Here is a 24,801-nt window from a genome sequence, read left to right on the forward strand (position 1 = left end):
TAGCATTGTAGCGTACTATAGCATGCATACTGCATTCATTGGACCAGATTCTCTGCGTGTGTATCTCCAGAAAGCCTGCAACTTCCACACATTACTGGAAGTCTTAAAAGGATTTGAAAATGTTGTGTTTTTCTGGCCTCATTTAAAAACCAGTCTGTCTGTCCTTAGAAGCAAATCATGTGCAATTTGCAAGGTAATACTTAAATCCCTAAATGTTGAACTTTGCATATAGTAAAATCTCACGTATCCAGAAATAATTGAATCCTGAGAGGTTCTAACACATTGCCCCTATTAACACACAATTCTGACAAGTGCAGATAGCTGATTTCCCCACTAAACTTAACGAATAATGTTTGCATTGAGTGGAGAGGAGGACTGACGGCAGACACGGTTCAGATTCAGGAAGAGATGGCCAGAGCCTGACAGCGAGAAGATGAGGTGAAATCGACAGGACCACTGAAAAACAGCTCCCTCCAGCTAATTAATGTCTCCTGAGAGCATCAAGTTCCCATAGCACCTGTTCTGATGCCTGAGACATCAAGAAAAATTATGTTACTTACTGTACTATATTTAAGAAGAAATAAAGTATGTGGCATATTTTGGAAACATTTTTATACATTATATCTAAAATGTTTAAAAGGTTATTGCTTAAAGAAGTCAGCTTCATTTATCTGAACTTTTAAACAATGCAGAGAAGCTCACTGGCAAATAAGCAATGTTTCTATGCTGGTCTTCAGGCATGAATCTTTGTCACAGATGACATCAGCACGCTGATCACACTGCAAGAAGTGTCCGAATGACGACTTGTTTTGCTTTGATCTCTAGAGTCAAACGCTAACAGATTTGAAGGACATGAGGAAGCCTGAAGACATGCTCTCCGGACAGTGGGCCCCTCCATCTGGACCTTGAAGCTGAAAAACGATTCCTATTTCATGTACGAAACACATTTTTTATTTTGCAAAGCCATGCTTTAAAAAATACAGACTTTGAATCTTAAGACATTATTTTGCATTTTAAAGAGATATATAAAGCTTACAAGAACAATATGAAGTTTCAAATAACACATTTGTCAGGTTTAAACAAGTCAGTATTTTAGTAATTCACAATATAATTTTCTTTTTTCTTTCTTTTTTTTTTTTTTTTTTTGAGATGGAGTCTCGCTCTGTCGCCCAGGCTGGAGTGCAGTGGCACGATCTTGGCTCCCTGCAACCTCCGCCTCCCGGGTTCAAGAGATTCTCCTGCCTCGGCCTCCCAAGTAGCTGGGATTATAGGCACCTGACACCATGCCTGGCTAATTTTTGCATTTTCAGTAGAGATGGGGGTTTTGCCATGTTGGCCAAGCTGGTCTTGAACTCCTGACCTCAAGTGATGCTCCCACCTGGACCTCCCAAAATGCTGGGATTACAGAGGTGAGCCACCATGCCCGGGCCATGACAGTACCTTCCTAACACATTTGTATTTTTGTAACACAAGTTGATATGTTTCTAACGTTCATATATTTACATAACCCTTCAAAAACATGATTTCCATAAACTTTCTATGTCGTTGAAGAGAGGTGTTAAAATCTGATTCCATCTCAAACTTCAGACCCTTTAAAATCATTGTCAGAAGGCAGCAGAATTCCAGCTGTCCGCTGGCTAATCTGCAGCTCCTCAGAACAAAAGTCTTCAGCCATACATTGCTCTTCGACCACGTTAAAGACACAGAACAAAACTGCTTTCTACATTGTCTCAGTACAGTTGCTTTCTTTAAAAAAAAAAGTATTCTATTTATTTAAAAAAATTAAAAACATCTAATCTTTAAACTGCACAATAAACCCCACTTTCATTACGATTCATTAATCGAATATCTCTGGAGTCCCTTCTCTTCACTGGAACTCTGCCAGGTGCGCAGAGCACAGCTGTGAGCAAGATCATTCTAGCTCCTGTCTAGAGAAGAGTCGCTCATGACAGAGAACAGCTCCCGGGGAAGTAACAGCAAAGTGACACTGTCCTCATGGCCCACTGCACCCTGAGCCGCTGCATCCACGGTGACAGTCGTCAGCGACGCCTGTTCCGCCACTGTCCCGTCTTTCCGCCTCCGTTTCACCGTGTCAGGTTTGTGGACTGTATCAGGGAAATGAGAGGAAACCCCAGGCAGCTGGTCCTGCTGCGGACAACCAGCATCAACAAACATTCTGCTAAATAAAATGCTCCAAGACTTGCCTAAAATGAGTGATGTGTGGGCTTCCGTGCTTTTTTCTGTTTTGTTTTTTCAGACCATGCTGACATTTTGTGTTGTAACTATAAGACCCTGTGATTTGTGACTGCTTCATGACTATTTCTGAAAATTTTTACATTGGTCAGCAATTCGCTTTAATTCGGCATTTCCCAAAGGCTGTTTAGTGAAATGCCAGGCCTATATACACTCCAGAGCTACAAAACATTCCTTGCAAAGTGTGCTGAAAAATGCTACTAGTCAGAAACCACCCCCACCCCGAAGCGACCACGCAGCCCATGAGCACATTCAGTCCCGCAGGAGAGACGCTTGCCTGATTTTGCTTAATTCCCGCATTTTCCATGTGTATTTGGCCCCAGATTTTTTTTTTTTTTTCCATAACATCTATGAGTATGTTTCACACACGCCTTAGGGAGACTCGGCTTTCTGTCACACAGCACGTCACATCGTGAAGGAGGACGCGTTGTCATTATCTGCGGTCTCGCTGGTCTGCCGGGAGATGAAGGTTTCTGAGTACCTGCTGGCACAGGCGAAGCCCGGGGACTTGTGCTTCCTTCTCACACACCACAGGTCCTTCATGATCTTCAGAAAGTAGTTTCTGAACTTCTGCCCAATGAAAGCATAGAGCACAGGGTTCAGGCAGCAGTGCAGGAAAGCCAGGACCTCGGTGACAGTTTTCGTATAGCCCATCAGCTTTTCATGCTGGCAGGATCGGTTCATTTTACCCAAATTTGCGGCCGTCACAAGCAGGACCATGTTATGAGGAATCTGACAAGCCAGAAACACAAGCACCACGGCTATGATCACACGGATGGCTTTGTGTCTTTTAGAATTCTGCGCTTGCACCAACGTTTTGACAATGAACATGTAACAAAATATCATGAACACCAAAGGGATAAAGAACCCGAAGAGCAGCTCCAGCCCCAACATCAGCAGCTTCCACCTGATGGGCTCCGAGACAGGCTGGTAGTTGGGCTCACAGACATCGCTGCCTTGCATGTTGTATTTCTGGTTGAAGATAAAAGCTGAGCTGGAGATGACGACCGACGCTCCCCACACAGCAAGGCAGATGACTTTGCTGCGCGGTAGCGTTCTGGATCGCAGCCGGAACGACTTCGTCGCCTGTACAATGGCCATGTACCGGTCCACGCTGATGCAAGTCAGGAGCAGCATCCCGCAGTTGAAGTTGACGGCATAGATGCCTTTCATCAACTTGCACATGGCGTTGCTGAAAACCCACGCACCAGTGGCGTGATTCACGGCCCAGAATGGGAGAGTAAGAACAAAGAGAATGTCTGCAATGGCCATGTTCAAGAGATAGACGTCTGTCATAGACCTAGCCTTCTTATAGAAAGCAAAGGTGATCACCACCAGAATATTCCCCAGGAGGCCAAAGACACAGATCAAGGAGTAGGCGATTGGTACAAACAGCCTGGAGAACTCCCTGACCTCCTGCAAGGAGCACACCAGGTTTTCAGGATCAGATAAGTAGTAATATGTAGTATTGACTGACACAAAAAAATAATCTTCAGTGGAGTCGAAAGCACCGCTGACATTCACTGATTCCTGGAAGGGAGACAAAGATAGAATTAGCAGCGGTGCAATTCTCAAGTAGCCACAATGAGCCCAAATCATACTCCTTGCCAAAAATTAAAATCTTACCTCGTACATTGTGGGCAAAAACAAAATGCAGGCTGGATATAGAAAAAGGAGTGTACGGCTCAGCCCCTTCAGCTCACAGGCAGAGGGAGCAGGAAAGTGGAAGTAACTCTAAGGAGAGAAAGCAAAATGCACCACAGTTAAAACAAGTATTCTCGGAGAGCCAGACAGTTCAGTCAACAGCATTCCATCTCGTGTGGACAGAGTGCACGGCACACTCTTTTACATAAAGGTATCTACTTCGAGCAGGCATCAGCAACCGCTTTCTGTAAAGGACCAGACAGTAAATATTTTAGGCTTTGCAAGCCATAAGGTCTCCGTCACAGCTCCTCAGATCTGCCTTTGTGTAGCTTGAAAGCATCGACAATTACATAACTGAACAGGCCTGACCGGGCTTGGTTGGCTAGAGGCTATAATTTGCCAATCTCTGATCTATAGTTTAAATAAAGTGCTCTCAGAAATCCACAAGTTGTGATCTGCACAAAAATCTTTATGCAAAATTTTAAAAAATTCAACAAGATTTTACTGAACAAAAATCTATACAAGTGTAAATGTGCATAGAAAATGTATAATTCATAGTTCTGGGCTTTAAACAGTTCACAATATATGTCAGTGATATTCACCCCTGTGGGTATGTGAGAATCTCCAGTAGAATTTGCAGTTTGACTATGAGTCCGAATCCCAAGACACACTGAATGCGCTGCTCCTGCCTGGGCGGGTGCCAGAGAGGAATGCACCTGCTCCTCCACAGCTGCAGACCTTCCCAGTAGACATTCCAGGTTACAAGCACGAGCCTGCTGTGGCAGAGGCATCCTAATTGCCGGAAATCCAAGTGCCGGAGGAAAGGTGGAGGGTGGCACAGTTAGGAAAAGCTTCCTGCAGGAGGAGGCTCCGATCAGGGTCCTTGGAGAATGGCGAGGCTATGGGCCAATGATTGACAGAGAAGGGCCATCTCCCTCAGGTGACCAGCTGGTCTCAGGCTGAAGAGCAGTCGTGAGTCCTGAGCCCTGTGTGATTGTGAAACAGCTGAACAGCTAGCCTGGCCGAATCAACCGGACTGTCAAGAAACAACAGGTGTGGAGCATACACTGTGCTGGGAATCCCAGCAGTGGCCGTGCATGGAGCATACACTGTGCTGGGAATCCCAGCAGTGGCCGTGCATGGAGCATACACTGTGCTGGGAATCCCAGCAGTGGCCGTGCATGGAGCATACACTGTGCTGGGAATCCCAGCAGTGGCCGTGCATGCGTCCAGGCTGAAGAAGTTTAGCAGGAGACCAGGAAGGGCTGGAGCGGCTATGGAGGGCCTGAGGACAAAGGGCTTTGAAATCCATCATTGGAAGCAAACTTAAAAAGAAAGAAACACCCTTCGCTGTTCTCAGGCTCACTGCTCCTTTCCAGCATTGTCCATCATCCTGTTTATTAACACCCCCTGGGCACCCCCCAGTAAAATCCATGGCCTGCAATGCTCTGATATTCACGTTGGGTGTGCTTCCCAGCCAATTGCCCATCTTCCTCCTCTTTTCCCTGCTCTGGCACCACGTGGGCCTGGCCACACCATGCAGGAGCAGCTAGGGAAGTGCGGCCCCAGGTGCACAGGCAGAGGAGGCAGATCTCCCCTCCTCACACCCAGGCTGTGCTTAGCAGTCCTCACTTACAAGTCCACATGGATACTGACCTTTTGGACAGGAAGCCCATATAACACAAAGTTCACTCTGAATTATTTTCCAAACCTATTTCTTGCATAATTTTGATTCTCACTTCATTGCTTACTCCACCCTATTCCTTCCCTGATGCCTGGAGTCACAACTCAGAGATTCGTTCTTCACTGCCCCTCAGTCACTGCTTTGGACATAAAGCTGGAGGAAAGCATGGGGGTCACCTCTGCACTTCTGTAATCCCAGCAGGTATACCGTTGAGTGCTTTAGAGTATGCAGAAGAAGCATAATATAACCCCTGTGTTGCAAAAGCATGTGAAGAGGTAATCACATCAATCAGATGAAGCTCCCAGCCACGGTGGATTAACAAAGACCAAAGGTACCCTGCCGCATTAAACAACTAGAAAAACCTACAAAATGTAGCTGATTTTCAGACGTTGGCACTAGGCATAATCACAAGATTACAGCCCCTGGTTTTCCAACCCAATAATAGATACAAAGCGAGGAGGCACCTGATACACGGGATAGCACTTGTGGTCGACAGCATCATGGCCCCATGCCCAGGCCCCGGCACAGGCACCAGACCTGTGCTTGTGTTACCTTACACAGCTAAAGGGACTGTGCGTATGTGATGAAGTTAAAGATCCCAGGCCTGGGGGTGGACAGAGATCATGCTGGATTATCTAGGTGGACCCAGTGCAATCACGAGTCCCTAGACGTGAAGAGTCGTTCTCCACGGAGATGGGAGAAGAAAAGATTCAAAGATGGGAGGCTCAATGTGTTGCTGCTGGAGCCACAGACAGAAGAGGGGCCACAAGTCAAGCCACAAGGTTGCCCTGAGGAGCTAAAAAGGCCCTCCGCTGACAGCCAACGTGAAAACGAGGACCTCAGTCCTACCTCCACAAATAACCAAACTCTGCCCACAATTGGATCGAGCGAGGACCAGATCTCCCTGTAAACGTGCAAATAGTACTTACTAGTGGAAAGAAGCCTGGGACCCCTATCTAAAAATGTAGAATAGCTGGGTGTGGTGGCTCACACCTGTAATCCCAGAACTTTGGGAGGCTGAGGTGGGTGGATCACTGGAGGCCAGGAGTTCGAGAACAGCCCAGCCAACATGGGATGCGTCTCTCTGCCCAACGTTTTTGTTACTGGATCATTAGTAAAGTTTGATGTTAGATGGATGTCTGCTTTGAAGATTCAACACTTCCCATTAATACAGTCTCTGTATTATTGTAAAGCATCCTTAAATTTAGGAACAGTCACTTCATGGGGAATTCAAGCATCCAGCGTCTAAAAGTGAGTTCCAAGAGATGCTCTGGGTAGAAAGAAGGGAGGGAGACAGACAGGAGGGAAATGATTGCTCTGTGGCTAGTAAATTAAAACATTAATAAGATGCTAACTATCCCCTTCCCTAGTTTATTTCTATTAGAGCTCGTTTAACAATGGCCCTTCAGATCCCTGCTGGAATAATTCACTATTTCCCAAACCTTCTCACCCATGGAACCGTTTCAATTCCTGTTCTTTGGAAATGCTGGGACATTTTTGAGGCCAGGAGTTCCAGGCTTCAGTGTGCTATTATCATGTCTGTGAAAGGCCATGGTTCTCCAGCCTGGGCAACATAGCAAGACCTCATCTCTTTAAAATAAGGAAGTTTATTCATATGATTATATAAATCATATCATCTGACTATATAATCTATATGATCATATATGTCTGATTATATAAATCATATAATCCATAAGTTGACTGTATTAGTCTGGTCTCACACTGCTATAAAGACATACCTGCGACTGAGTAATTTATAAAGGAAAAAGGTTTAATTGACTCACAGTTCAGCATGGCTAGGGAGACCTCAGGTAACTGACAATCATGTCAGAAAGGGAAGCAAACACATCCTTCTTCACATGATGGCAGGAAGGAGAAGAATGAGTGTCCAGCAAAGAGGGAAGCCCCCTATAAAACCATCAGATCTCGTGAGAACTCATTATCCCGAGAACAGGATACAGCCCCCATGATTCAATTATCTCCACCTGGTCCCTCTCATGACACATGGGGATTATGGGAACTGCAATTCAAGATGAGATTTGGATGGGACATAGCCAAACTCTGTCACTGACCTAGAGGACTGTTCATTCATTCATCCAAAGACAGGTCTGAGCAATGCCTAGGGGCCAATCCCTTCTGTTCAAGGCAACAGCAGAGGGAAGACGAGAAGATGCCTGCATGCACCCACCACCGGACTGCAGCAGCTCACAGACGTCCAGGGCTGGCATCACCTGACCCAGGGAATGTGCCAAGGGGTGCCACCGTGGCAAACACAGGAGGAATCTCCAGCCAGTGTGCTGGTCCCCACGCCAGCCTCTAACTTGAAGTGCCTTCATTCCCTTAGCCATTTCATAAAACAAAAGCTGTGCAAGTCGCACGTCTGATTGATTCTCTTCTTTCTGTGGATCTATGTTAAACTTAGAAATAAACTTTCATTAAGAGATATTTTAAATGACTTTTTCTCCCCTTTATTAGAGGCATATTAAAGCTATATTTTAATATATATTTTGTATTTTAGGCTTAAAATCATATAAGTAAACTACCTTTTTTTGGAGATGGGATCTTGCTATGTTGCCCGGTGGCCATTCACAGGCACAATAATAGCACACTGCAGCCTCGAACTACTGGCCTCAAGCTATCCTACCACCTCAGTCTCTAGAGTAGCTGGGACTGCAAGCCACCACCCTACTCTTCTAAATAAAATGCAAATGTACTAGCATCTCATGAAGATTAAATATATGTGCACAGTAAGTGATAACTTAGCCTCTGAATTTCAATTTTAACATTTCAAAGATCTTTTTATCACACATTTAAAAAAGTGTTACTTTAAGAAAAACTTAATTCCAGAATCATATTTCTAGCATAGCATTTAAAATGTTAACTTCAATTTTTATTCCAGTAAAGTAATGTGGCTCCTAGTACAATTTTTATTAGGTCCAATATGCAAGACAGTATCTCAAAAAGTAAGAGCGAATTGATTAATTCATTTAGAATTGAAAAGAACACCTAATTATACATTCTGCTAAAAAGCAGAACCAGTGGAAAGAGGGGGAGCCGTCCCCACTACAGAAGTTAAGAAATGCCAGGCCGTGTTCAGCTCTGCAAACACACCACACTCATCTCTCCCAGGCCTTCTACGGGGCCTCTACCTTAGAGAAAACCATGTTTGGGGACTCTGAGGGCATTGGGAGTCCTCTAATCACAGGCAAATGGCCCCAGGACAGGCCGGTGGCCACAGCACACACTCTCAGGGAGACCCATACTGGCTGGCTCTGTGGTGGTAGCAGAGAGAGAGGGCCAGTAAGAGCTGCCAGGGGCTCCCCAAGAGGAATAGGGGTCGAGGGGCCAAGCCACAGACCAACTGCCTGGTCAAGGACAGACTCTGCCTGAGAAAATTCAATATGGGAGAACAGTAATAGTTATCAAACTATCACTGGTAAAAACTGTGTTAACTTGTAATTTAAAAACATTTACTAACTAGCTTAACAATGTGTTAAAATTAAGTTGTCAGACACCTTTGAATTTGTACTTACTTTCCTAAATAGCACTGGCCCTGCAAAACAAGGAGCAAGAACTAAATAAGAGTCTGTGTGTCTGTGTGCATACGTGTGTGTGTATTTGTATATGCGTGTGTGCATGTGTGTAATCAGTGTGCATATGCCTGAATATATGCATGTGTGTATATCATGTGTGTATATGCACGTGTGTGCATGTGTATCTGTGTGCATATGTGTGTATTTGTATATGCGTGTGTACATGTGTGTAATCAGTGTGCATATGCCTGAATATATGCATGTGTGTATATCATGTATGTGTATATGCACGTGTGTGCACGTGTGTAATCGGTGTGCATATGCCTGCATATATGCATGTGTGTATATCATGTATGTGTATATGCACGTGTGTGCATGTGTGTCTGTGTGCATATGTGTGTGTATTTGTATATGTGTGTAATCGGTGTGCATATGCCTGCATATATGCATGTGTGTATCATGTATGTGTATATGCATGTGTGTGCATGTGTGTCTGTGTGCATGTGTGTATTTGTATATGTGTGTGTGCATGTGTGTAATTGGTGTGCATATGCCTGCATATATATGCATGTGTGTATATCATGTATGTGTATATGCATGTGTGTGCATGTGTGTCTGTGTGCATGTGTGTGTATTTGTATATGCGTGTGTGCACGTGTGTAATCGGTGTGCATATGCCTGCATATATGCATGTGTGTGTATCATGTATGTGTATATATATGTGTGTGCATGTGTGTAGGTGTGCACATGTGAGCATACATGTGCATGTGTGTATTTGCATGTGTGTGCATGGGTGTATATTGGTGCCTCTATGTATATATACATGTGTGTATGCATGCATGTAGGTGTATGTATGTGTATAACTGTGTGTGTGTCTCTATAGATGTGTGTGTATGTATATATCATGCATATGTGTATGGTGTGTGTGTGTGTTTGTGTTGTGTATGTGCTTATGCTGTAAATTAAGTTCTAGTTACCTGCTGGGCATTAGAATCACTGGTTTACAGCTGTTATCTCTTTTAACCTCACAAAACCATTTAGAGTAGAGACATCGTACCCATTTGACAGATGGGGAAGCTGTAGCTCATCTAGACTGTGACCCTCCCATTATTGTCTCTCACTCACCGTTCTAATTCACTTTGCCACCAGCAGGTCTTAGTGAAATGCCATAGAATTATTTAGATCCTAAATAACCTATTTATTTTAAAATATCTTATTGATATCAGAGTTTCAAATACTGCAATATTCGGTGTTCAATACATGTATGTTCTCTAAGTTCATTTGAATCATGGACTCACCACATTTCAGACTTTTTTAGATATGCATTAGTGGAGCTGAAACTCTAAGCTGGCTTCCTTCTGCTTTTGAATGAGGGTGGCTAAGGAGGAGGCCAGGAGGTTTGGTTTTTTTGTTGTTTACGGCTGGTGATTTGTTTATTAGCTTCTGTGGGTGTTTTTTTTTCAGATCCTTTTGTTTCTTTGGAAGTTTGCTTTTATGTTTTCTATTTTATTTGCAGAAATTACATCTTTAACCATTTCAAGAATAGCTTTAGTTATGGCCTTGCATTTTTGTCTTTTTTTAATGATGTCCTGCTGCTACATGGACTTTGGAGGTGATCTCCAGCTGGAGGCAGGAGCGCGATCTCGGCTCACTGCAGCCTCCACCACCTGAGTTCAAGCATCCTCCTGCCTCAGCTCCCGAGTAGCTGGGATCACAGCTGCGCAACCACACCTGGCTAATTTTTGTATTTTTAGTAGAGACAGAGTTTCACCATGTTGACCAGGCTGATCTCAAACTCCTGACCTCAGGTAATCTGCCCATCTTGGCCTCTCAAAGTGCTAGGATTACAGGTGTGAGCTGCCGCGCCTGGCCTAGCTCCCTTTAATATCATCGTGTATTTTTTTCTGGTCATAAGATACTGGCTTCATAATCACAGTGGCATTGCAGCCCTCATGGCAGCTTTGCAACATTGCTCTGGGTCTTGTGAAAATTTCCACCTTGTCAGTTTCTCTTAAATAACCCCCCTCACTCACAAGCTCCTTCCTGCTCAATCTCAGGCTGCCTGCAATGTCCACTCAACAATTCGCTATTACTTTTTGCATTACCTTCATTACTTTTCGCTATGACTTTCATTGCGTAAATGACTTAGCGCCTCCAAAATATTTCTTAGCCTAATTTTTTTGTTTTTCAAAATCTTTTCATACATTTGATCAAGAATCACATTCCTCTCCAGACTGATGCCCTGAGGATATCTCCTGTAGGAGAAACAAGCACACAGGCCATCACCCAAGCTCCAGTGCAGGGAACGAGTATGATATCCCTTACTATACACTTAGAGGAAAAGTCGGCTTCCTAAAACCGTACGGTCAATTCTTTCAGGAAAGGAAGTCTGCGTTGTTACGCATGAACACAGTCCGCATGCCAGCATTCTGGAAGATTAATAGAAAAACAGTCCCATTCCCATCAGGCTAGGATATCAAAGAAGTTAGATTTGAAAGGTAAGTTTCAGGGCCTTGGCATGCTCACCGCAGGTAGCGCTCTGATCCCCTCCCTTCAGCCGCACTCCGGGCCCCACAGTGTGATGACTCCAGGTCACCGACGTGATGACCATCTGTCAATAAGAGGCAACTTCTAGTGGTTATTTACAAAGAAAAGCTGTGAGCCACTAGAACTGGCCAAAGGCAAGTTCTGGATTGCCACTTCCTATTGAAAAGTAACGCCTATTGGCCAAATGCAAATCGTTAACCATGTGTATCCTGTAAGGTATTGAGTAACCGTGAGATCCCTGGAATCACAGTCCAACCAATGGGTAAGTGATGAAAAAGTGGGAGGCGGTGTAGCTCCCCAGAGCAAGAGAGCCTTTGCGATGTTTTCAATTTGCGGTAATGAGTTTGTACCCAAACTTCCACACTCCTTTACCTGGTTATCCCCTGGGAGCCAGGAGCCCCTGCAAGCCGGCTGGGAAGATCTGAGGAAGTTTGCAAGAGGCCCTGTGAGGTAATGGGCGGGGTTGGGAGCACTTTTGTGCAGAGTCAGTGAGTCCTGGCTCCACCCTGAAAGCTATACAGCCACAGAAGGGCCACTGAGCCTCAGCAAGCCCCGGTTTCCTCTTTCAGAAGAAAGACCTTCACAGTTCTAACCTCAGAGGGTTCTGAGAAATAGCCAGGCCTGTCCACAAAGCTGAGGAACAGTGCCCGGAGGAAAGGTGGTTCTCCATGCTTATCAGCTGTTATTACCAGATACTCTGAGACCCGCAGAGGAGTCCCTTGATCAAAGGCAGAGCACCTAATCTTTACGTGGCACAGAGACATCATCTCTGGGTGATAATGGGGGTCACTGACCAGTCATTAGACATATCAAGGAAAGCAGCTTATGACAAGTCACTCAGAAATTTATTGTTAGATGCAAGTGGTTAAAAAATAGAAAAGAACCCTAGAATCATAAAGCTGTTCACACCTGGCTTGCTGTGAACCACATCTCAGGAAATGACAAAAAATTTACAGACAATAGGCTCATGACCAATACACAGCCAGCCGGATGGATTCACTTTCTCTGCCTCGCGTGCACTGCGTCCTCCCCACCCTGGCTGCCCAAAAGGCCACATTGCTCACTTCCCAGCCCTGCCCTGTCCCGACCACGCCTCGCCCGTGTCTCTGCTTCCTGCTGAGCCCTGAGCTCCGAGTTCCCAAGCCTGAGCGAGCCCTGAGGACCTGGAGCGTGGCCCTGGTCATCTCCCCAGGGAGCCAGCTGGACACAGCAGGGCCTATGTCCTGCTCAACCCCACTGGCCATTTTCCTAGGCTTCTCCTGGGTCCCCTCTGAAGACCTTGCTGGCCCCGGTGGCTCCTCCTTACTGGATAAGAGAAGGGTCTTTTCTGTTTGAGGCACTTGCAGCCCTATGGTCATGGGGTCCTCTTGCTGCTGTCTTCCCTTTCCTGCCTGACAGCAATCCTTCCCAGCAAAGCCTCTCCTCACTAAGTCCTGGCTGTTTTCCTCTAACAGAGCTCACCACTTCTTTTAGCCTGGGTCACCTGTCCCTTCTCCAGCTGAGAGGAGTCATGAGGTGCTGCTACCCCAGAGTTCACCCCAACCCGAAACCTGCTGGTTACTGGAGGGAGGGCAAACAAGGCGCTCCCCTCTGCTCTACCAACCCCTCCCCTGCTACCTCGGCTCCATCCCTCCACCTCACTTCCACTTCACCCCGATGCTTCCGCTTCCGGTAGAAAGAGTGCCCTCAGGAGGCAGAGGAGGAAGAACCAGGCCGCCCGCCCTGGCACACACACCTCCTGAGTTCTCAGGTGCCTCTAACACTGGCCCTTTTATAGATGATTAGCCCTGTAATGCCTACCTGGAAAGAAAAGGGAAAAACAGATTGGATTTTGCTGGGGAACAAAAATGAACATTAATTAAGCAGAAATGTAACGTGTTGAACAAACCCGCATCGTGCGGCCACGCAGAGGCTGAAGGACTCAGGAGGCCCAATGACATCCCCTTCCTGGCAGAACAAAGAGACTCGGACACTGTGGAAGCAGTTAGACTGCACAGAGGCAGGGATCTGGGGGTCTCCAAGAGCAACCTCCTCCCTATGCCACCTTCCGTGCCCCAGAGGGGAAGGCAGTGGATGGAGACTGGAACCCTGCTGCTGACCAGCTCCCAGCCTGACACCTGAGACGGATGCCCCACATGGCGCTGGCCTCTGCGATGCTTCCTATTTCCCAGTCAAATCCAAATTATATATCACCCTGAGAAAGCTGAGACCCATTTCATTTTTCTCTCTCTAAAAATGCCCCACATTCAAGATCCTCTTAGGTCTCACTCTCATCGAACCTTCCTCAAATTTGAAATCACACTGTTCATTTGCCTGGATGCGGTGAGGTGCGTAAAACGCGAGGAGTGTGGTTTACAGTCACATGTTTCACAAGAATAATTTTCCAGTTGGAAAATTCGACAGTAAACATCAAAAGTTCATTCTGAGCAAAAGCCAGGGGACAGTTTGGTAAATTCAGATAATAGTCATAAGGAGTTGCTTTAAAACTCACACCGAGGCATTTCCAGGAAAGCCATCTGCCTCTGGCTATAACCCTGCAGAGGACGCCGGGTACGGCTCAGAATGGGTCACCATGACCGTTTCCAACTGCGGGGCCTCACCACTGGCGTGAAAAGGCATAGCCTAGAACTTCGGGATCCTAGACGCTTAGGAAGAAGGGGCATCCTCTGGCCACGCAGACGCAGCAGGGAGTGCAAACTGGTTCCCCTGGAAGGGAAGAAGAGTTTAAAAGGCAAAGGGCATACTTAGGAATGTGTGTTGGCTGTCTGAGTAGACACAGTTTAAAATCTCAAGCAGCAATTATGTACAGAAACAGTCTTTTTGTCCAATGGACTTCCTTGCAGCTCACCTTGACTGTTTCTTTAGGAGTTAACAAAGCATTGACTCTATTTTCAACTTTGCTGATATGTCAACAGGTGACTGACACCCAGATGAACAACGTCCACGATGAGTGTGTGGCTGCCGGCGCTGCCAGCCCCGCCCCAGCCTTCCCTGTTCCCTGGGCCTCACTGACTTAGCAACCCCCGTGTGTAATACTTGCCAGCCACTGTGGGAGTCCACAGTGTCACAATTTGTACTATTTCTGTGGATGGAACTTGAGCCTTTCTGCAGCCGGGTGGTTTGCTGGTGCTGCCGAGGCAAGGCCTGCCAGATGAGCCTCGCTGATCATGGTGACCTGGACCCTTCTTCTTGTGATTGCCTTTAATTCACAAACAGGCTCTGAACACTTGTAGGTCAGATCTGACTCTGTCTTCTTGAATCTGAATTGGCCTTTGTGATTTGCTTGACCAATGAAATATGGCAAAAGTCACCATCTGCTACTTCTGGGGCTGTGTCCTAAGGAGCCCTTCAGCTCCGCCTGGACCATTTGTGATGCATGAAGGGATGCGGCCTTCATGCTGGGTTGAGAAGCCCAGGCCATGCGGGAGGCCACAGCACACACACTGGAGGCCACGACACACACACTGGAGGCCATGGCACACACACTGGAGGCCACGGCACACACACTGGAGGCCACGGTACACACACTGGAGGCCATGGAACACACACTGGAGGCCATGGAACACACACTGGAGGCCACGGCACACACTGGAGGCCACGGCACACACACTGGAGGCCACGACACACACACTGGAGGCCATGGCACACACACTGGAGGCCACGGCACATACATTGGAGGCCACGGCACACACATTGGAGGCCACGGCACACACACTGGAGGCCACGGCACACACACTGGAGGCCATGGAACACACACTGGAGGCCACGGCACACACTGGAGGCCACGGCACACACACTGGAGGCCACGGCACACTGCCTTGTGGACGTTGGTCATCTGGCAGTCAGTCATCTTTTGAAATTGTCAGCAAAGTTGAAAAGATAGTAAGTGATTTGTTTATGCAGCATGTGAGAGCCTGCGGCTGCCTCCCCACCGTCACCACTGTAGACACTCATCAGTGACGTTGGTCATCTGGGTGTCAGTCATCTTTTGAAATTATCAGCAAAGTTGAAGTGATAGTAAATACTTTGTAAACCCCTAAAGTAACGCTCAATATAAACTTTGAGGAAATCAATGTGGTGGGCTGGTTGAGAATTCTTGCTGAGATACCAGGCAGCTACAATACACCACCTGCCGGCCAGTGGGGGGCCCCTCAGCCCGATTGCACCTTCGGATGGCGTGGCTCCCAGCCACTCTCTGATGGTAACTGCAGCAGAGGCCCCAACTGAGAACCACTCAGCCAAGCCCAGTTGACCCCCAGAGCCATGAGAGATTGTGAATAAATCACTGTTAAAACACCATGACTCCAGGTGGTGGTCAAGCAACAGCAGAAAACCGGGACAGCTTTCTACTTTCATCATGCGCTCAATACTTCTGAAGTAATGAAGGTGTATTTTAAAAACAAAGCAAATCAAAATAAAAGTGTTGTTTGCTTATTTTTAAAAACTCTCCCCAAGAAAGCCTGGAGGCAGCACAGGTGCTGGGAGTGCAGGGAAGAAATCTACAACGGCGATGGCGGGCAGGCAGCCGCAGGCTCGCGCGCGTTTCAAAATCATAGACTGTCCAGCCCAGCAGTGCTTGGATCTGTGCCGCGTGGTTTGGATCTATATCTTCTCCTCCATAAAAAAGTAAAAAGAAAAAAGGCCATTCCCTGGTAGGGACAAAAACGCATTTTATAGGGGGGATTACAAGCTATGCTGACACCTCGAATTTTGGAGTTTACAAAGATGCCATCCTTCAATGCTCACTGCATATGCTACACATCTGGGCCTGGGGAGTCACTCTGTGTTATTCTACACAGTAAAGTAGCTGGCCTGAAAAGTACTCTCGCGTGTAGCCAGAACACCAGTTACAAATTATTTTTTCAGACACAAATCATTTTTTCGATAGTTACTATGTAAAGCTCGCAAGGTATAGAAATAGTTAAAAGTATGCCATTTACTTCCCACCTTTCAAGAACTCAGAGTTGGAAAGTTGAGGCCTAAATACATGACAATACAAGCAACATGAGAAGCGCAGAGAGCCTGCGTGTGATGGATGCGGACAGTTCATAGGAAGGAGCGCACAGGAGCCCCTCCAGCTGCAGGCTCCTGCACCTCAGGCATCTTCGTGAAGGTCCGGGGCTCAGCCAGGAAGCCAGCTAAGATCTGACCAGGGAGGCAGGGGAGGAAAGCAATTCGAGGACAAACAGCATGAGCCTGGCTGGGGAGGCAGAAAGGCACAGAGGTGGAGAGCGGTGAGGACGGTCGGGGGACCAGCCCTCAGAAGGGAGCCAGAATGCTGGAGGCAATGCAGACACAGATGTCTGTGGGCCGTGGAGGGACCGGGAGCAAGTTTACAGTAGGGAGAAGAGAGGGGCACAGGGCAGGTGCACCCTCCTGGTGGCAGAGGGAAGGGAAGGGAGCCAGGACCACGGGCATCTGGAGTGTGGGGCTGACCCTCGCCGTTTCATCCATTCAGTTTCATTAATCCTCACTACAGGCCCCAGGCCCTGGGATTGTCATAGTCCTCCCCACTTGACAGATGAGAAAAAAAACTCAGAGGAAAAACGCGACTTCTTCAAGTTCCCGCACCGACACGCTGAAGACCCAGTCTCAAAGACATGTCATCTGATCCCACAGTTCATACCGTTCTGGGGTACATGTGAAGAGAAAATGACGTGGGGAGATATTTTGAAAAATATCAGTAAGGAACAAGAATCATCAAGATGATGCCAAATCTTACATCGGAACAGAAATAGGGAAACCAAACTGAAAGCTTACTTTTTATTTACTAATTTATTTCTACATGGAAGAACAGTTAAAGAAACTTACAGAAATGGTTTCAGAGGGAAGAAAATGGATGTCATTTGAAGTGCCTGATGCCTTGTTTAACTGAAAATTCTTGGAAATTCTTGACATGACTTTGCATTCACTTCAAGAATTGAAAGCCGCTTTTCAAGTTAACCCCTAGATGTCTGTCTCCTAATCAATACGTGAGGATTTTAAATTTGTAAGTGATTCATGTGAAGATCCAAGACAAATAAAGTCCATACCTCGCACAGCATGAGGTGCACAGTAACAGCTTTGTGATTGCGATTATTGCTGTGGTGGTGGAGATGGGGGCGGTGGCTGCGACCACTGAGCCCTAAAGAGGGGCTTAGCGACAGAGCAGCAGCATCTTGCTGGAGAGGTTGCAATTAACTCAGAGATGCAGATGGAACTGCTGGGAAGTTGGGCTCATGTTTTTGAAGCAGGACAAATTGAAGATAGAAAAGAGACATTTCAGAAGAGGCCAGAGGATAGGTCCTAAAATATCAGTACAGTATCATTAAGGAAGGAAAACCAGAAAAGAGCTTGCAGGAACCTGCAGAGTGAAGAATCTGAGGGCAGAAAACCGACACGTGCATTTAAGCACCATGGTTCCCACTGCTCTTCGAGACAAAACTTCTGCATGAATGTCCCAGTAAAAGCTTAACTAAGGGTTTACGAAGAACATATTGAAGAAACAGAGACCACACAGGTGGAAAATGTTTAAGGAGTGACAGGGAGACTCAGAAAAGAGAATAGAGTTATGGTGAGCAGCAAACCCAGGTGAAGCCTGATCTCGTTAACTGTGAAAACAAACACAACAACTTTCATTTCCCTCAATCCAGAGCCTTCCAACACTCTTGTGACCTAACATGCAGCAGTGGTGGGCAGAGATGCAGGGACTGTGGGGGGAGGGTGGAGACTGTGGGGGGAGTGGGGACTGTGTGAGGGGGATGGGGACTGTGTGAGGAGGGATGGGGACTGTGAGGGGGGGATGGGGACTGTGTGAGGAGGGATGGGGACCGTGTGAGGGGGATGGGGACTGTGTGAGGAGGGATGGGGACCGTGTGAGGGGGATGGGGACTGTGTGAGGAGGGATGGGGACCGTGTGAGAGGGATGGGGACCGTGTGAGGAGGGATGGGGACTGTGTGAGGGGGATGGGGACTGTGTGAGGAGGGATGGGGACCGTGTGAGGAGGGATGGGGACCGTGTGAGAGGGATGGGGACTGTGTGAGGGGGATGGGGACTGTGTGAGGGGGATGGGGACTGTGAGGGGGGGATGGGGACTGTGTGAGGAGGGATGGGGACTGTGTGGGGGGATGGGGACTCTGTGAGGGGGATGGGGACTGTGAGGGGGGATGGGGACTGTGTGAGGAGGGATGGGGACTGTGAGGGGGGATGGGGACTGTGTGAGGAGGGATGGGGACTGTTTGGGGGGGATGGGGACCGTGTGAGGAGAGATGGGGACCGTGTGAGGGGGATGGGGACTCTGTGAGGAGGGATGGGGACTGTGAGGGGGGATGGGGACTGTGTGAGGAGGGATGGGGACTATGTGAGGAGGGATGGAGACTGTGTGAGGGGGATGGGGACCATGTGAGGGGGATGGGGACCATGTGAGGGGGATGGGGACCGTGTGAGGAGGGATGGGGACTGTGTGAGAGAGATGGAGAAACTGTGTCAGGGGAATATGGGTTGCGTGGGGGATGGTGAGACTGTGTGGGAAGGATAGGGGCCGTGTGGGAGGGATGAGGGTGCTGTGGTGGTCAGGGTTGCTGGAACTATCTTGGGCGGGATAAAGAGACTGTGGTGAAGAGGATGCAGGAGTATTCTCGGGTGCTTTCCATCTAAGCCCCCACAACTCTGGTTTTCTAGGAAGGCGTTGTGTTCAGCCCTCTGGACCACCCAGAAGTGCAGAGGAATCAGTGCCCGGTGATGGACAGCCCTCAGCCCACAGGACAGCAGGAGTCACCCTCCACCCACAGCGGGAGGGAGGGAACCCTCACCCATGGGACGGCCACCTTCTCCTGCATCATTATCCTCCTGGCCCTTCCTGTTGAACTCCAGGATTAGGGGCCAACCCTTCCAGTTTTCCAGCGACTTCTGGGGGAGTAGCAATGTCTGTGCTAACGTCAGGACCATGCCGCGCACAGTGAGGAGGCAGCCGCTCTGGGGTTAAGTGCAGGCGTTCGGGACTGGGAGGCACGTGCTCTTCTCTGCAATGGTTAGAGTGCCCCTGGGTGCATCTGCTAGCAGGTGGCAAAGGCGGGCAGCCCGGACACCTGAGAAAGGAAGACGGTGGCTCTTTCGACTGAAAATCAGGTGCGGGGTGGAGCGGGAGACCGAGGGGGCAGCTGCCGTCTGATGTGAAGTGTCTGCAGGGAGAAAGAGCAGCTCTCCTCTCAGTTGTATCAGAAGGAAAACCTGGGCCAGAAGCCCTGTGGTGGGAGGAGGTGGCTTGGGCTAGGAGGAGGCAGGACATCTTCCCCCCAGGGATCTGCTGGGCTGTGGGCTGAGAGGAGGGCCTCGGGGAAAGGCCCAGCTGCCTGCTGTGCCGAAGGAAAGGGTGTCCAGCCAGAAAGGTCAATTTAATCTAAAACAGAAAGCGTCAGTGTGCTGGAAAGAGAATTCCCAAGAGGGAGCAAGGGCAAGGAGGCCTACTAGTCTGTGAACTCTCCGGACTCCAGAGAAAGTGCTCCCTCGGGCTCCAGCACAACCTCTGGAATGTTCTCTGGAGACAGAGATAGGAGTTCAGGATTCTTTCTCCTGACCTCTCCTTGGCAGTTGGACGCTGGAGCTTTTCAGGACAGGAGACACAACCACGCCCTTTCACAGCGGCTGGTGTGCTCCCCGCCGGGTGCAGCTTCGCCCTCAGAAAGGAATTCCACGTAACCACTAGCCATTCGCTTTAATAGCCCGTGGGTCTCTGAACTAGGAGGAAAATGGAAGCTTTTCCAAAAGAGCACTCCCTTTGAAAACTTTTCTTTGAGGTCTCAAGTTTAAACTTCCAACTCTGACCACGACATTCTAGACACAGCCTTAGTTTTGCAAACTTTTAGCAATAAAAGTGAACAAGTGACAAAGAGAAGAGATGTGAAAGGCTGGGGTTGTGTAAGGAGGTGGGAATATAAAAATGTCATGTTTAAACAGTTCTCTTCGTGCTTCTGCTTCATAACAAAATAAGTTGGTTGCATAATGAAACAGAACTAAGAAAAGCAAAAGGACTCATATAGTGACTATTCTGGCTATCACTAATTTTCACTGCTGGGAAAATAACACCTCCTAGATGTTCCCAGATAAACTGTTGTCTGAGTGCTGCCATAGTCACAGTTCTCTCTGTGTCAGTTTCCAGAACAGTGGACAACACTATTTTGCTTCAAGTCAGATACGGAAAATGGGAAAACGACACCAGGCTGCTAAGGAAACACCCCGCTTAGACACCAGGACTGCAGATAACGAGGTATTGTTGAACCGAGAATGAAGCCGCTCTCAGCAGCTCTAAAACCAACTTCCAGTGGCATCAGGCTTCCTCTGACTTACTTAAAAATCTCACAATCATATTCCACAAAGGCGTGATTGACCTTGCTAGAAAGGACAGGCCTGCTCACAGAATGAGGATGACAGAAAGCCTCCCCTCGCCGTTCTACAACGTCTAGAGGGCGCCAGGCACTGGGGTCTGGCTGGCGCACTCTCTGACCCACCGGCCAGCTGCGGGGTGGACGACTGAGACCCCCACCGGCCGTCTGAGGAGCAGGCAGCACAGCCCCCGCCAGCCTGCCACCGTCTTGGCCATGTAGGTGGGAGGAGACAGATTCATTACAGAACCTGAAAAGACTCATGCTGACAAAAACACCGAAGGAGAGTGACTGATTTTATTACAGTCATTTAATTACACTCCCAAGGCTGATGTTTCGATTTATTAAAACATCTGTTTGTCTGCCAGAAAGAAATCTGAAAGCCACACATTCTTGGGGACCCTCGATCAAATGATCTTGCCATTGGATAATCACACAAATGAAATGTGTCTAGAGCCTCCTCCCTAGCATCTGGGAAGACACCCTCGCCTCCGGTTCTCATTGGACGCAGGGCTAAGGGCCGGGGCCACCGGGATTCACGAGGCCGCCGGGTGACCCAGATTCAGGGCGCTCATTTCCATTTCTGTCTACCAGGAACAGCCCCACTGACTTATAAACTGCTACAGAAATGAAAAAGGGTGACGTGTGCACGGCGACGCCAGAGTCACAGGCTGGTTTCCACGGCCATCGCAGCAGGCCCGGCCGGGGGCTCTGAATGGAGAAGGGGCCTGCTCATCCCAGTGCCAGGGGTAGAAATTTAGGCCACACAATGGCAGTACCCCCTCCAAAACAGGAACTGATGCCTCTGGAATGGGGTTCCCTACACCTGGAGGAAGGTTTCCAAGGGCGCTGTGCTCAGGAACTGCCTCTCCTTGGGGTTGAAATGCAGGTTCTGAGTGGGTAGACCAGGCTGGGGCCTGCGCTCCTGCGATTCCGAACCCCTCTTGAGGTCTGCCGCTGCTCAGAAGACCACCTGAGAGCAGAAGGAAGCTGGACCTTCTCAGCTAAGTCACGTGATGTATAACCTGTCAAACCTCCAACTCCACCAGCCCAGGATCTCAGACAGCTGCTGTGGCAGGAGGTAGGGACAGCGCAGGAAGGACGGAGTCCTCCTGACATGAGCCAGATCGCGGGAGGGTGAAGAGGGAGAGACAGAAGCTGCTGGAGAGACCTCCCACGCGCAGCTGCGGAACGGCCCTGCTTTGCATCTCGACCCTGTCTGCTGCAGTGCCGTTGTCAGAGCCCAGAGCCGCATCTGTCACGGTTGTGTGACCTGGCCCGACCCTGGTCATGGCTGGCCAGCCCACCACGCCTCTGCTCATAAGCTCTCACGTCTATTCTATCCTGGAACCTGTTTCTTGCCCTGCCCCTTCTGTCTTTGTTCCGTTTTCCCTTCCTTCGTCTATTCGACTTCTCATTCTACCCCCCAAATAGAAGCGCTTTAAGAAGTAAAGAGGAGTGGATGTCTTGTGTAGATGCTCCGTCCTCTGAATGCTGAAGGCCTCGCTGGATGTTTACTGTACCTTACTCAGTGACAAAGCAATGTCCAATCAACAGTTTGGTCTTGGGGAAGCCTATTCCGAGTTAACTTTCAACTGATCCTTCAAACATGGAAAACTTGGGACCTGATGGGTGAAAATTTTGCTAAGACACGTGATGAAGTTTCTGGCTGTCTCCAGGAAAGCTGGACATTGTCCAGCCCTTCCTGGCCCCCATTCGTGGAGCCGCTGGGGAGGTGCGCTTTCTCATCTGCAGCAGTGCACCAGATTCCACACTGAGAGCCTCCCAATACTTGGAACTACAGTATCTACTTCTGCATTAAATGGTCCCATGTGAGGTCTACTGGGTTGTCCTCTGTGTTTTGGGTTCTTCCAGACCACCTCTTGACTGCACCTGGCCGTCTGCCATTCCTCATCACTTCCAGGGTTCCTGACTCCGGTAGCTGACATTCCCACTGAATGTGCCACTTCCAACAAGCTCTGGGCTGGTAAACCAGACAGCCCCCCTTATCAAGACTGCGCCTAAAATTAGAGCCAATGTATCTGAATATGCACCTGAGGGCCTCCCCAGGGAGAAAACACAGCAGGTTTGGGTACAGGCTCTGCTGTATCTATTTTGGCCCAGAGTCTCTTGGGGTTCATTTCCTCTTTCTCAGGCTGCCTTAGAGGTTGATATTATTAGATAAGAGAGCTCCAGGTAAGTTAGGGCTTAGAGGCTTCAGATAATTAATTAGAGAAGACACAATACAAAATTAAAGCAAGGGCTTCCGAGATTGTCATACAAATGGGGTCACAATACTGTTAAATGACATAAATACACTGACTCAATGCAGTGAAACTGATTGTCACTTGTTTATCACTTTCACTTGGGAGACTATACTATCACTAGAACTCCTTCTGAAGCATTGCAGTGTCAAGAATTCTCTTGAGGCCAGGCGCAGTGGCTCACGCCTGTAATCCCAGCACTTTGGGAGGCCGAGGCGGGTGATCACGAGCTCAAGAGATTAAGACCATCCTGGCTAACATGGTGAAACCCCATCTCTACTAAAAATAAAAAATTAGCTGGGCATGGTGGCGGGCGCCTGTAGTCCCAGCTACTTGGGAGGCTGAGGCAGGAGAATCGCTTGAACCCGGGAGGCGGAGGTTGCAGTAAGCCGAGACGGTGCCACTGCACTCCAGCCTGGCCACAGAGTGAGACTCCATCTCAAAAAAAATAAAAAAGAATTCTCTTGAAGCAGACCCAGACCCGTCTGTGTATCCAGGGACACATCTGTGCCTTCCACGAAGCCGGCTCTGGGCTTGTCTGTGACCCTCTCACTTCACCCCTACCCCCGCTTCATCAGCACCCTGTGGCTCTTTCCTCCCTCCTGGCCTTCCCTCCTCACCCTTGACGCCAACCTGCCCGCACACAGCCAGCCCCTCCACCAAGCCTCGTTCACGTTAGACCCACCAGCACCCCTTGTTCTGCAGCAGCTGCGGCCCCCAGGGTGAGCTCAGAACCTAAGTTTGGGAGACAAGTTCCATTTTGACTTGTGGGATCTGCGTTTCTTCCTTACAGGCATGGCTCATGGAGATGACAGCTCTTTAAAGGTGGCTGTGGCCTATTAGACTGTTTGCAAGTGTCCCTACGCTTCTTTCTCAAGTGCTAGTCAAAAGCAACTTGCAGATGGGATGGAATGTCTTTGTGAGATAGAAAGAACACAGACTAGGATCAGAAAAATCTGCCTCCCAGCCCTCCACGGCCATCTTCTGATTGAGTGACTTTACCTCCCTAACTGTTTAAAATAGCCCCACACCTACCCGCCAGGATTGTCTTCAGAATTACATAAAGCAACAGGTATGAAGTCTCTGGACTAGAGCACGGCACATACCGACTCAGCAAAGACTGGCGTCTCTTCTCTCTTTTTGGCATGACCAAAGTAGTCTAAATAAGTAAGTATTTGCAAGTGTGACTTGATAACACAAACTTTTGCAACGTTCTTTTACCTCCAAAGCATAAAACAGTTATTGAGACAAAAGAAATACAATATTTTCTAAATTCCAAGACAAAAAAATAAAACCTTACCAATAAAGAAGGAGCTTTTCGTTCCACAAACCAGCAGTCTCTGAGTTTTTTCTCTTAAATGTCAGACTTTGAAAAGGTTGAGATTTCTGTTCACCAGAGCATACACGCGGGCCGTCTCTTACTGATTGCCACGGAGTCCCGGGAGTCCCAGCTCAGCTCTCCCCTCCGGCGGCACTGCCACCTCCTTCCCCCGCACGCTGGGTGGCGTGTCGGGCT

At 48.3% G+C, this 24,801-nt stretch overlaps 1 protein-coding gene across 3 annotated transcripts; it reads right to left on the bottom strand.

Moving 5' to 3' along the window:
* Nucleotides 1-928: 928 nt before the first annotated feature.
* CCR6 (C-C motif chemokine receptor 6) lies at nt 929-24,801 on the bottom strand. Of its 3 annotated transcripts, XM_064360461.1 has the most exons (4): nt 24,586-24,801; nt 7,366-7,489; nt 3,880-3,987; nt 929-3,783 (listed from the first exon to the last, which is right to left on the bottom strand). In XM_064360461.1, exons 3-4 carry the CDS (start codon nt 3,886-3,888, stop codon nt 2,659-2,661), a joined length of 1,134 nt encoding a protein of 377 aa, XP_064216531.1. In that variant the 5' UTR covers nt 3,889-3,987; nt 7,366-7,489; nt 24,586-24,801; the 3' UTR covers nt 929-2,658. The 3 variants fall into 3 exon arrangements, with proteins under 3 accessions (XP_064216531.1, XP_012326462.1, XP_012326463.1); XM_012471039.3 differs by lacking the exon at nt 7,366-7,489; XM_012471040.2 differs by lacking the exons at nt 7,366-7,489; nt 24,586-24,801 and adding an exon at nt 11,641-12,000.

This window comes from Aotus nancymaae, unplaced genomic scaffold (genome assembly GCF_030222135.1).
Source record: "Aotus nancymaae isolate 86718 unplaced genomic scaffold, 86718_ANA_hifiasm-v0.15.2.pri h1tg000040l, whole genome shotgun sequence".
Classification (NCBI taxonomy): Eukaryota; Metazoa; Chordata; class Mammalia; order Primates; family Aotidae; genus Aotus; species Aotus nancymaae.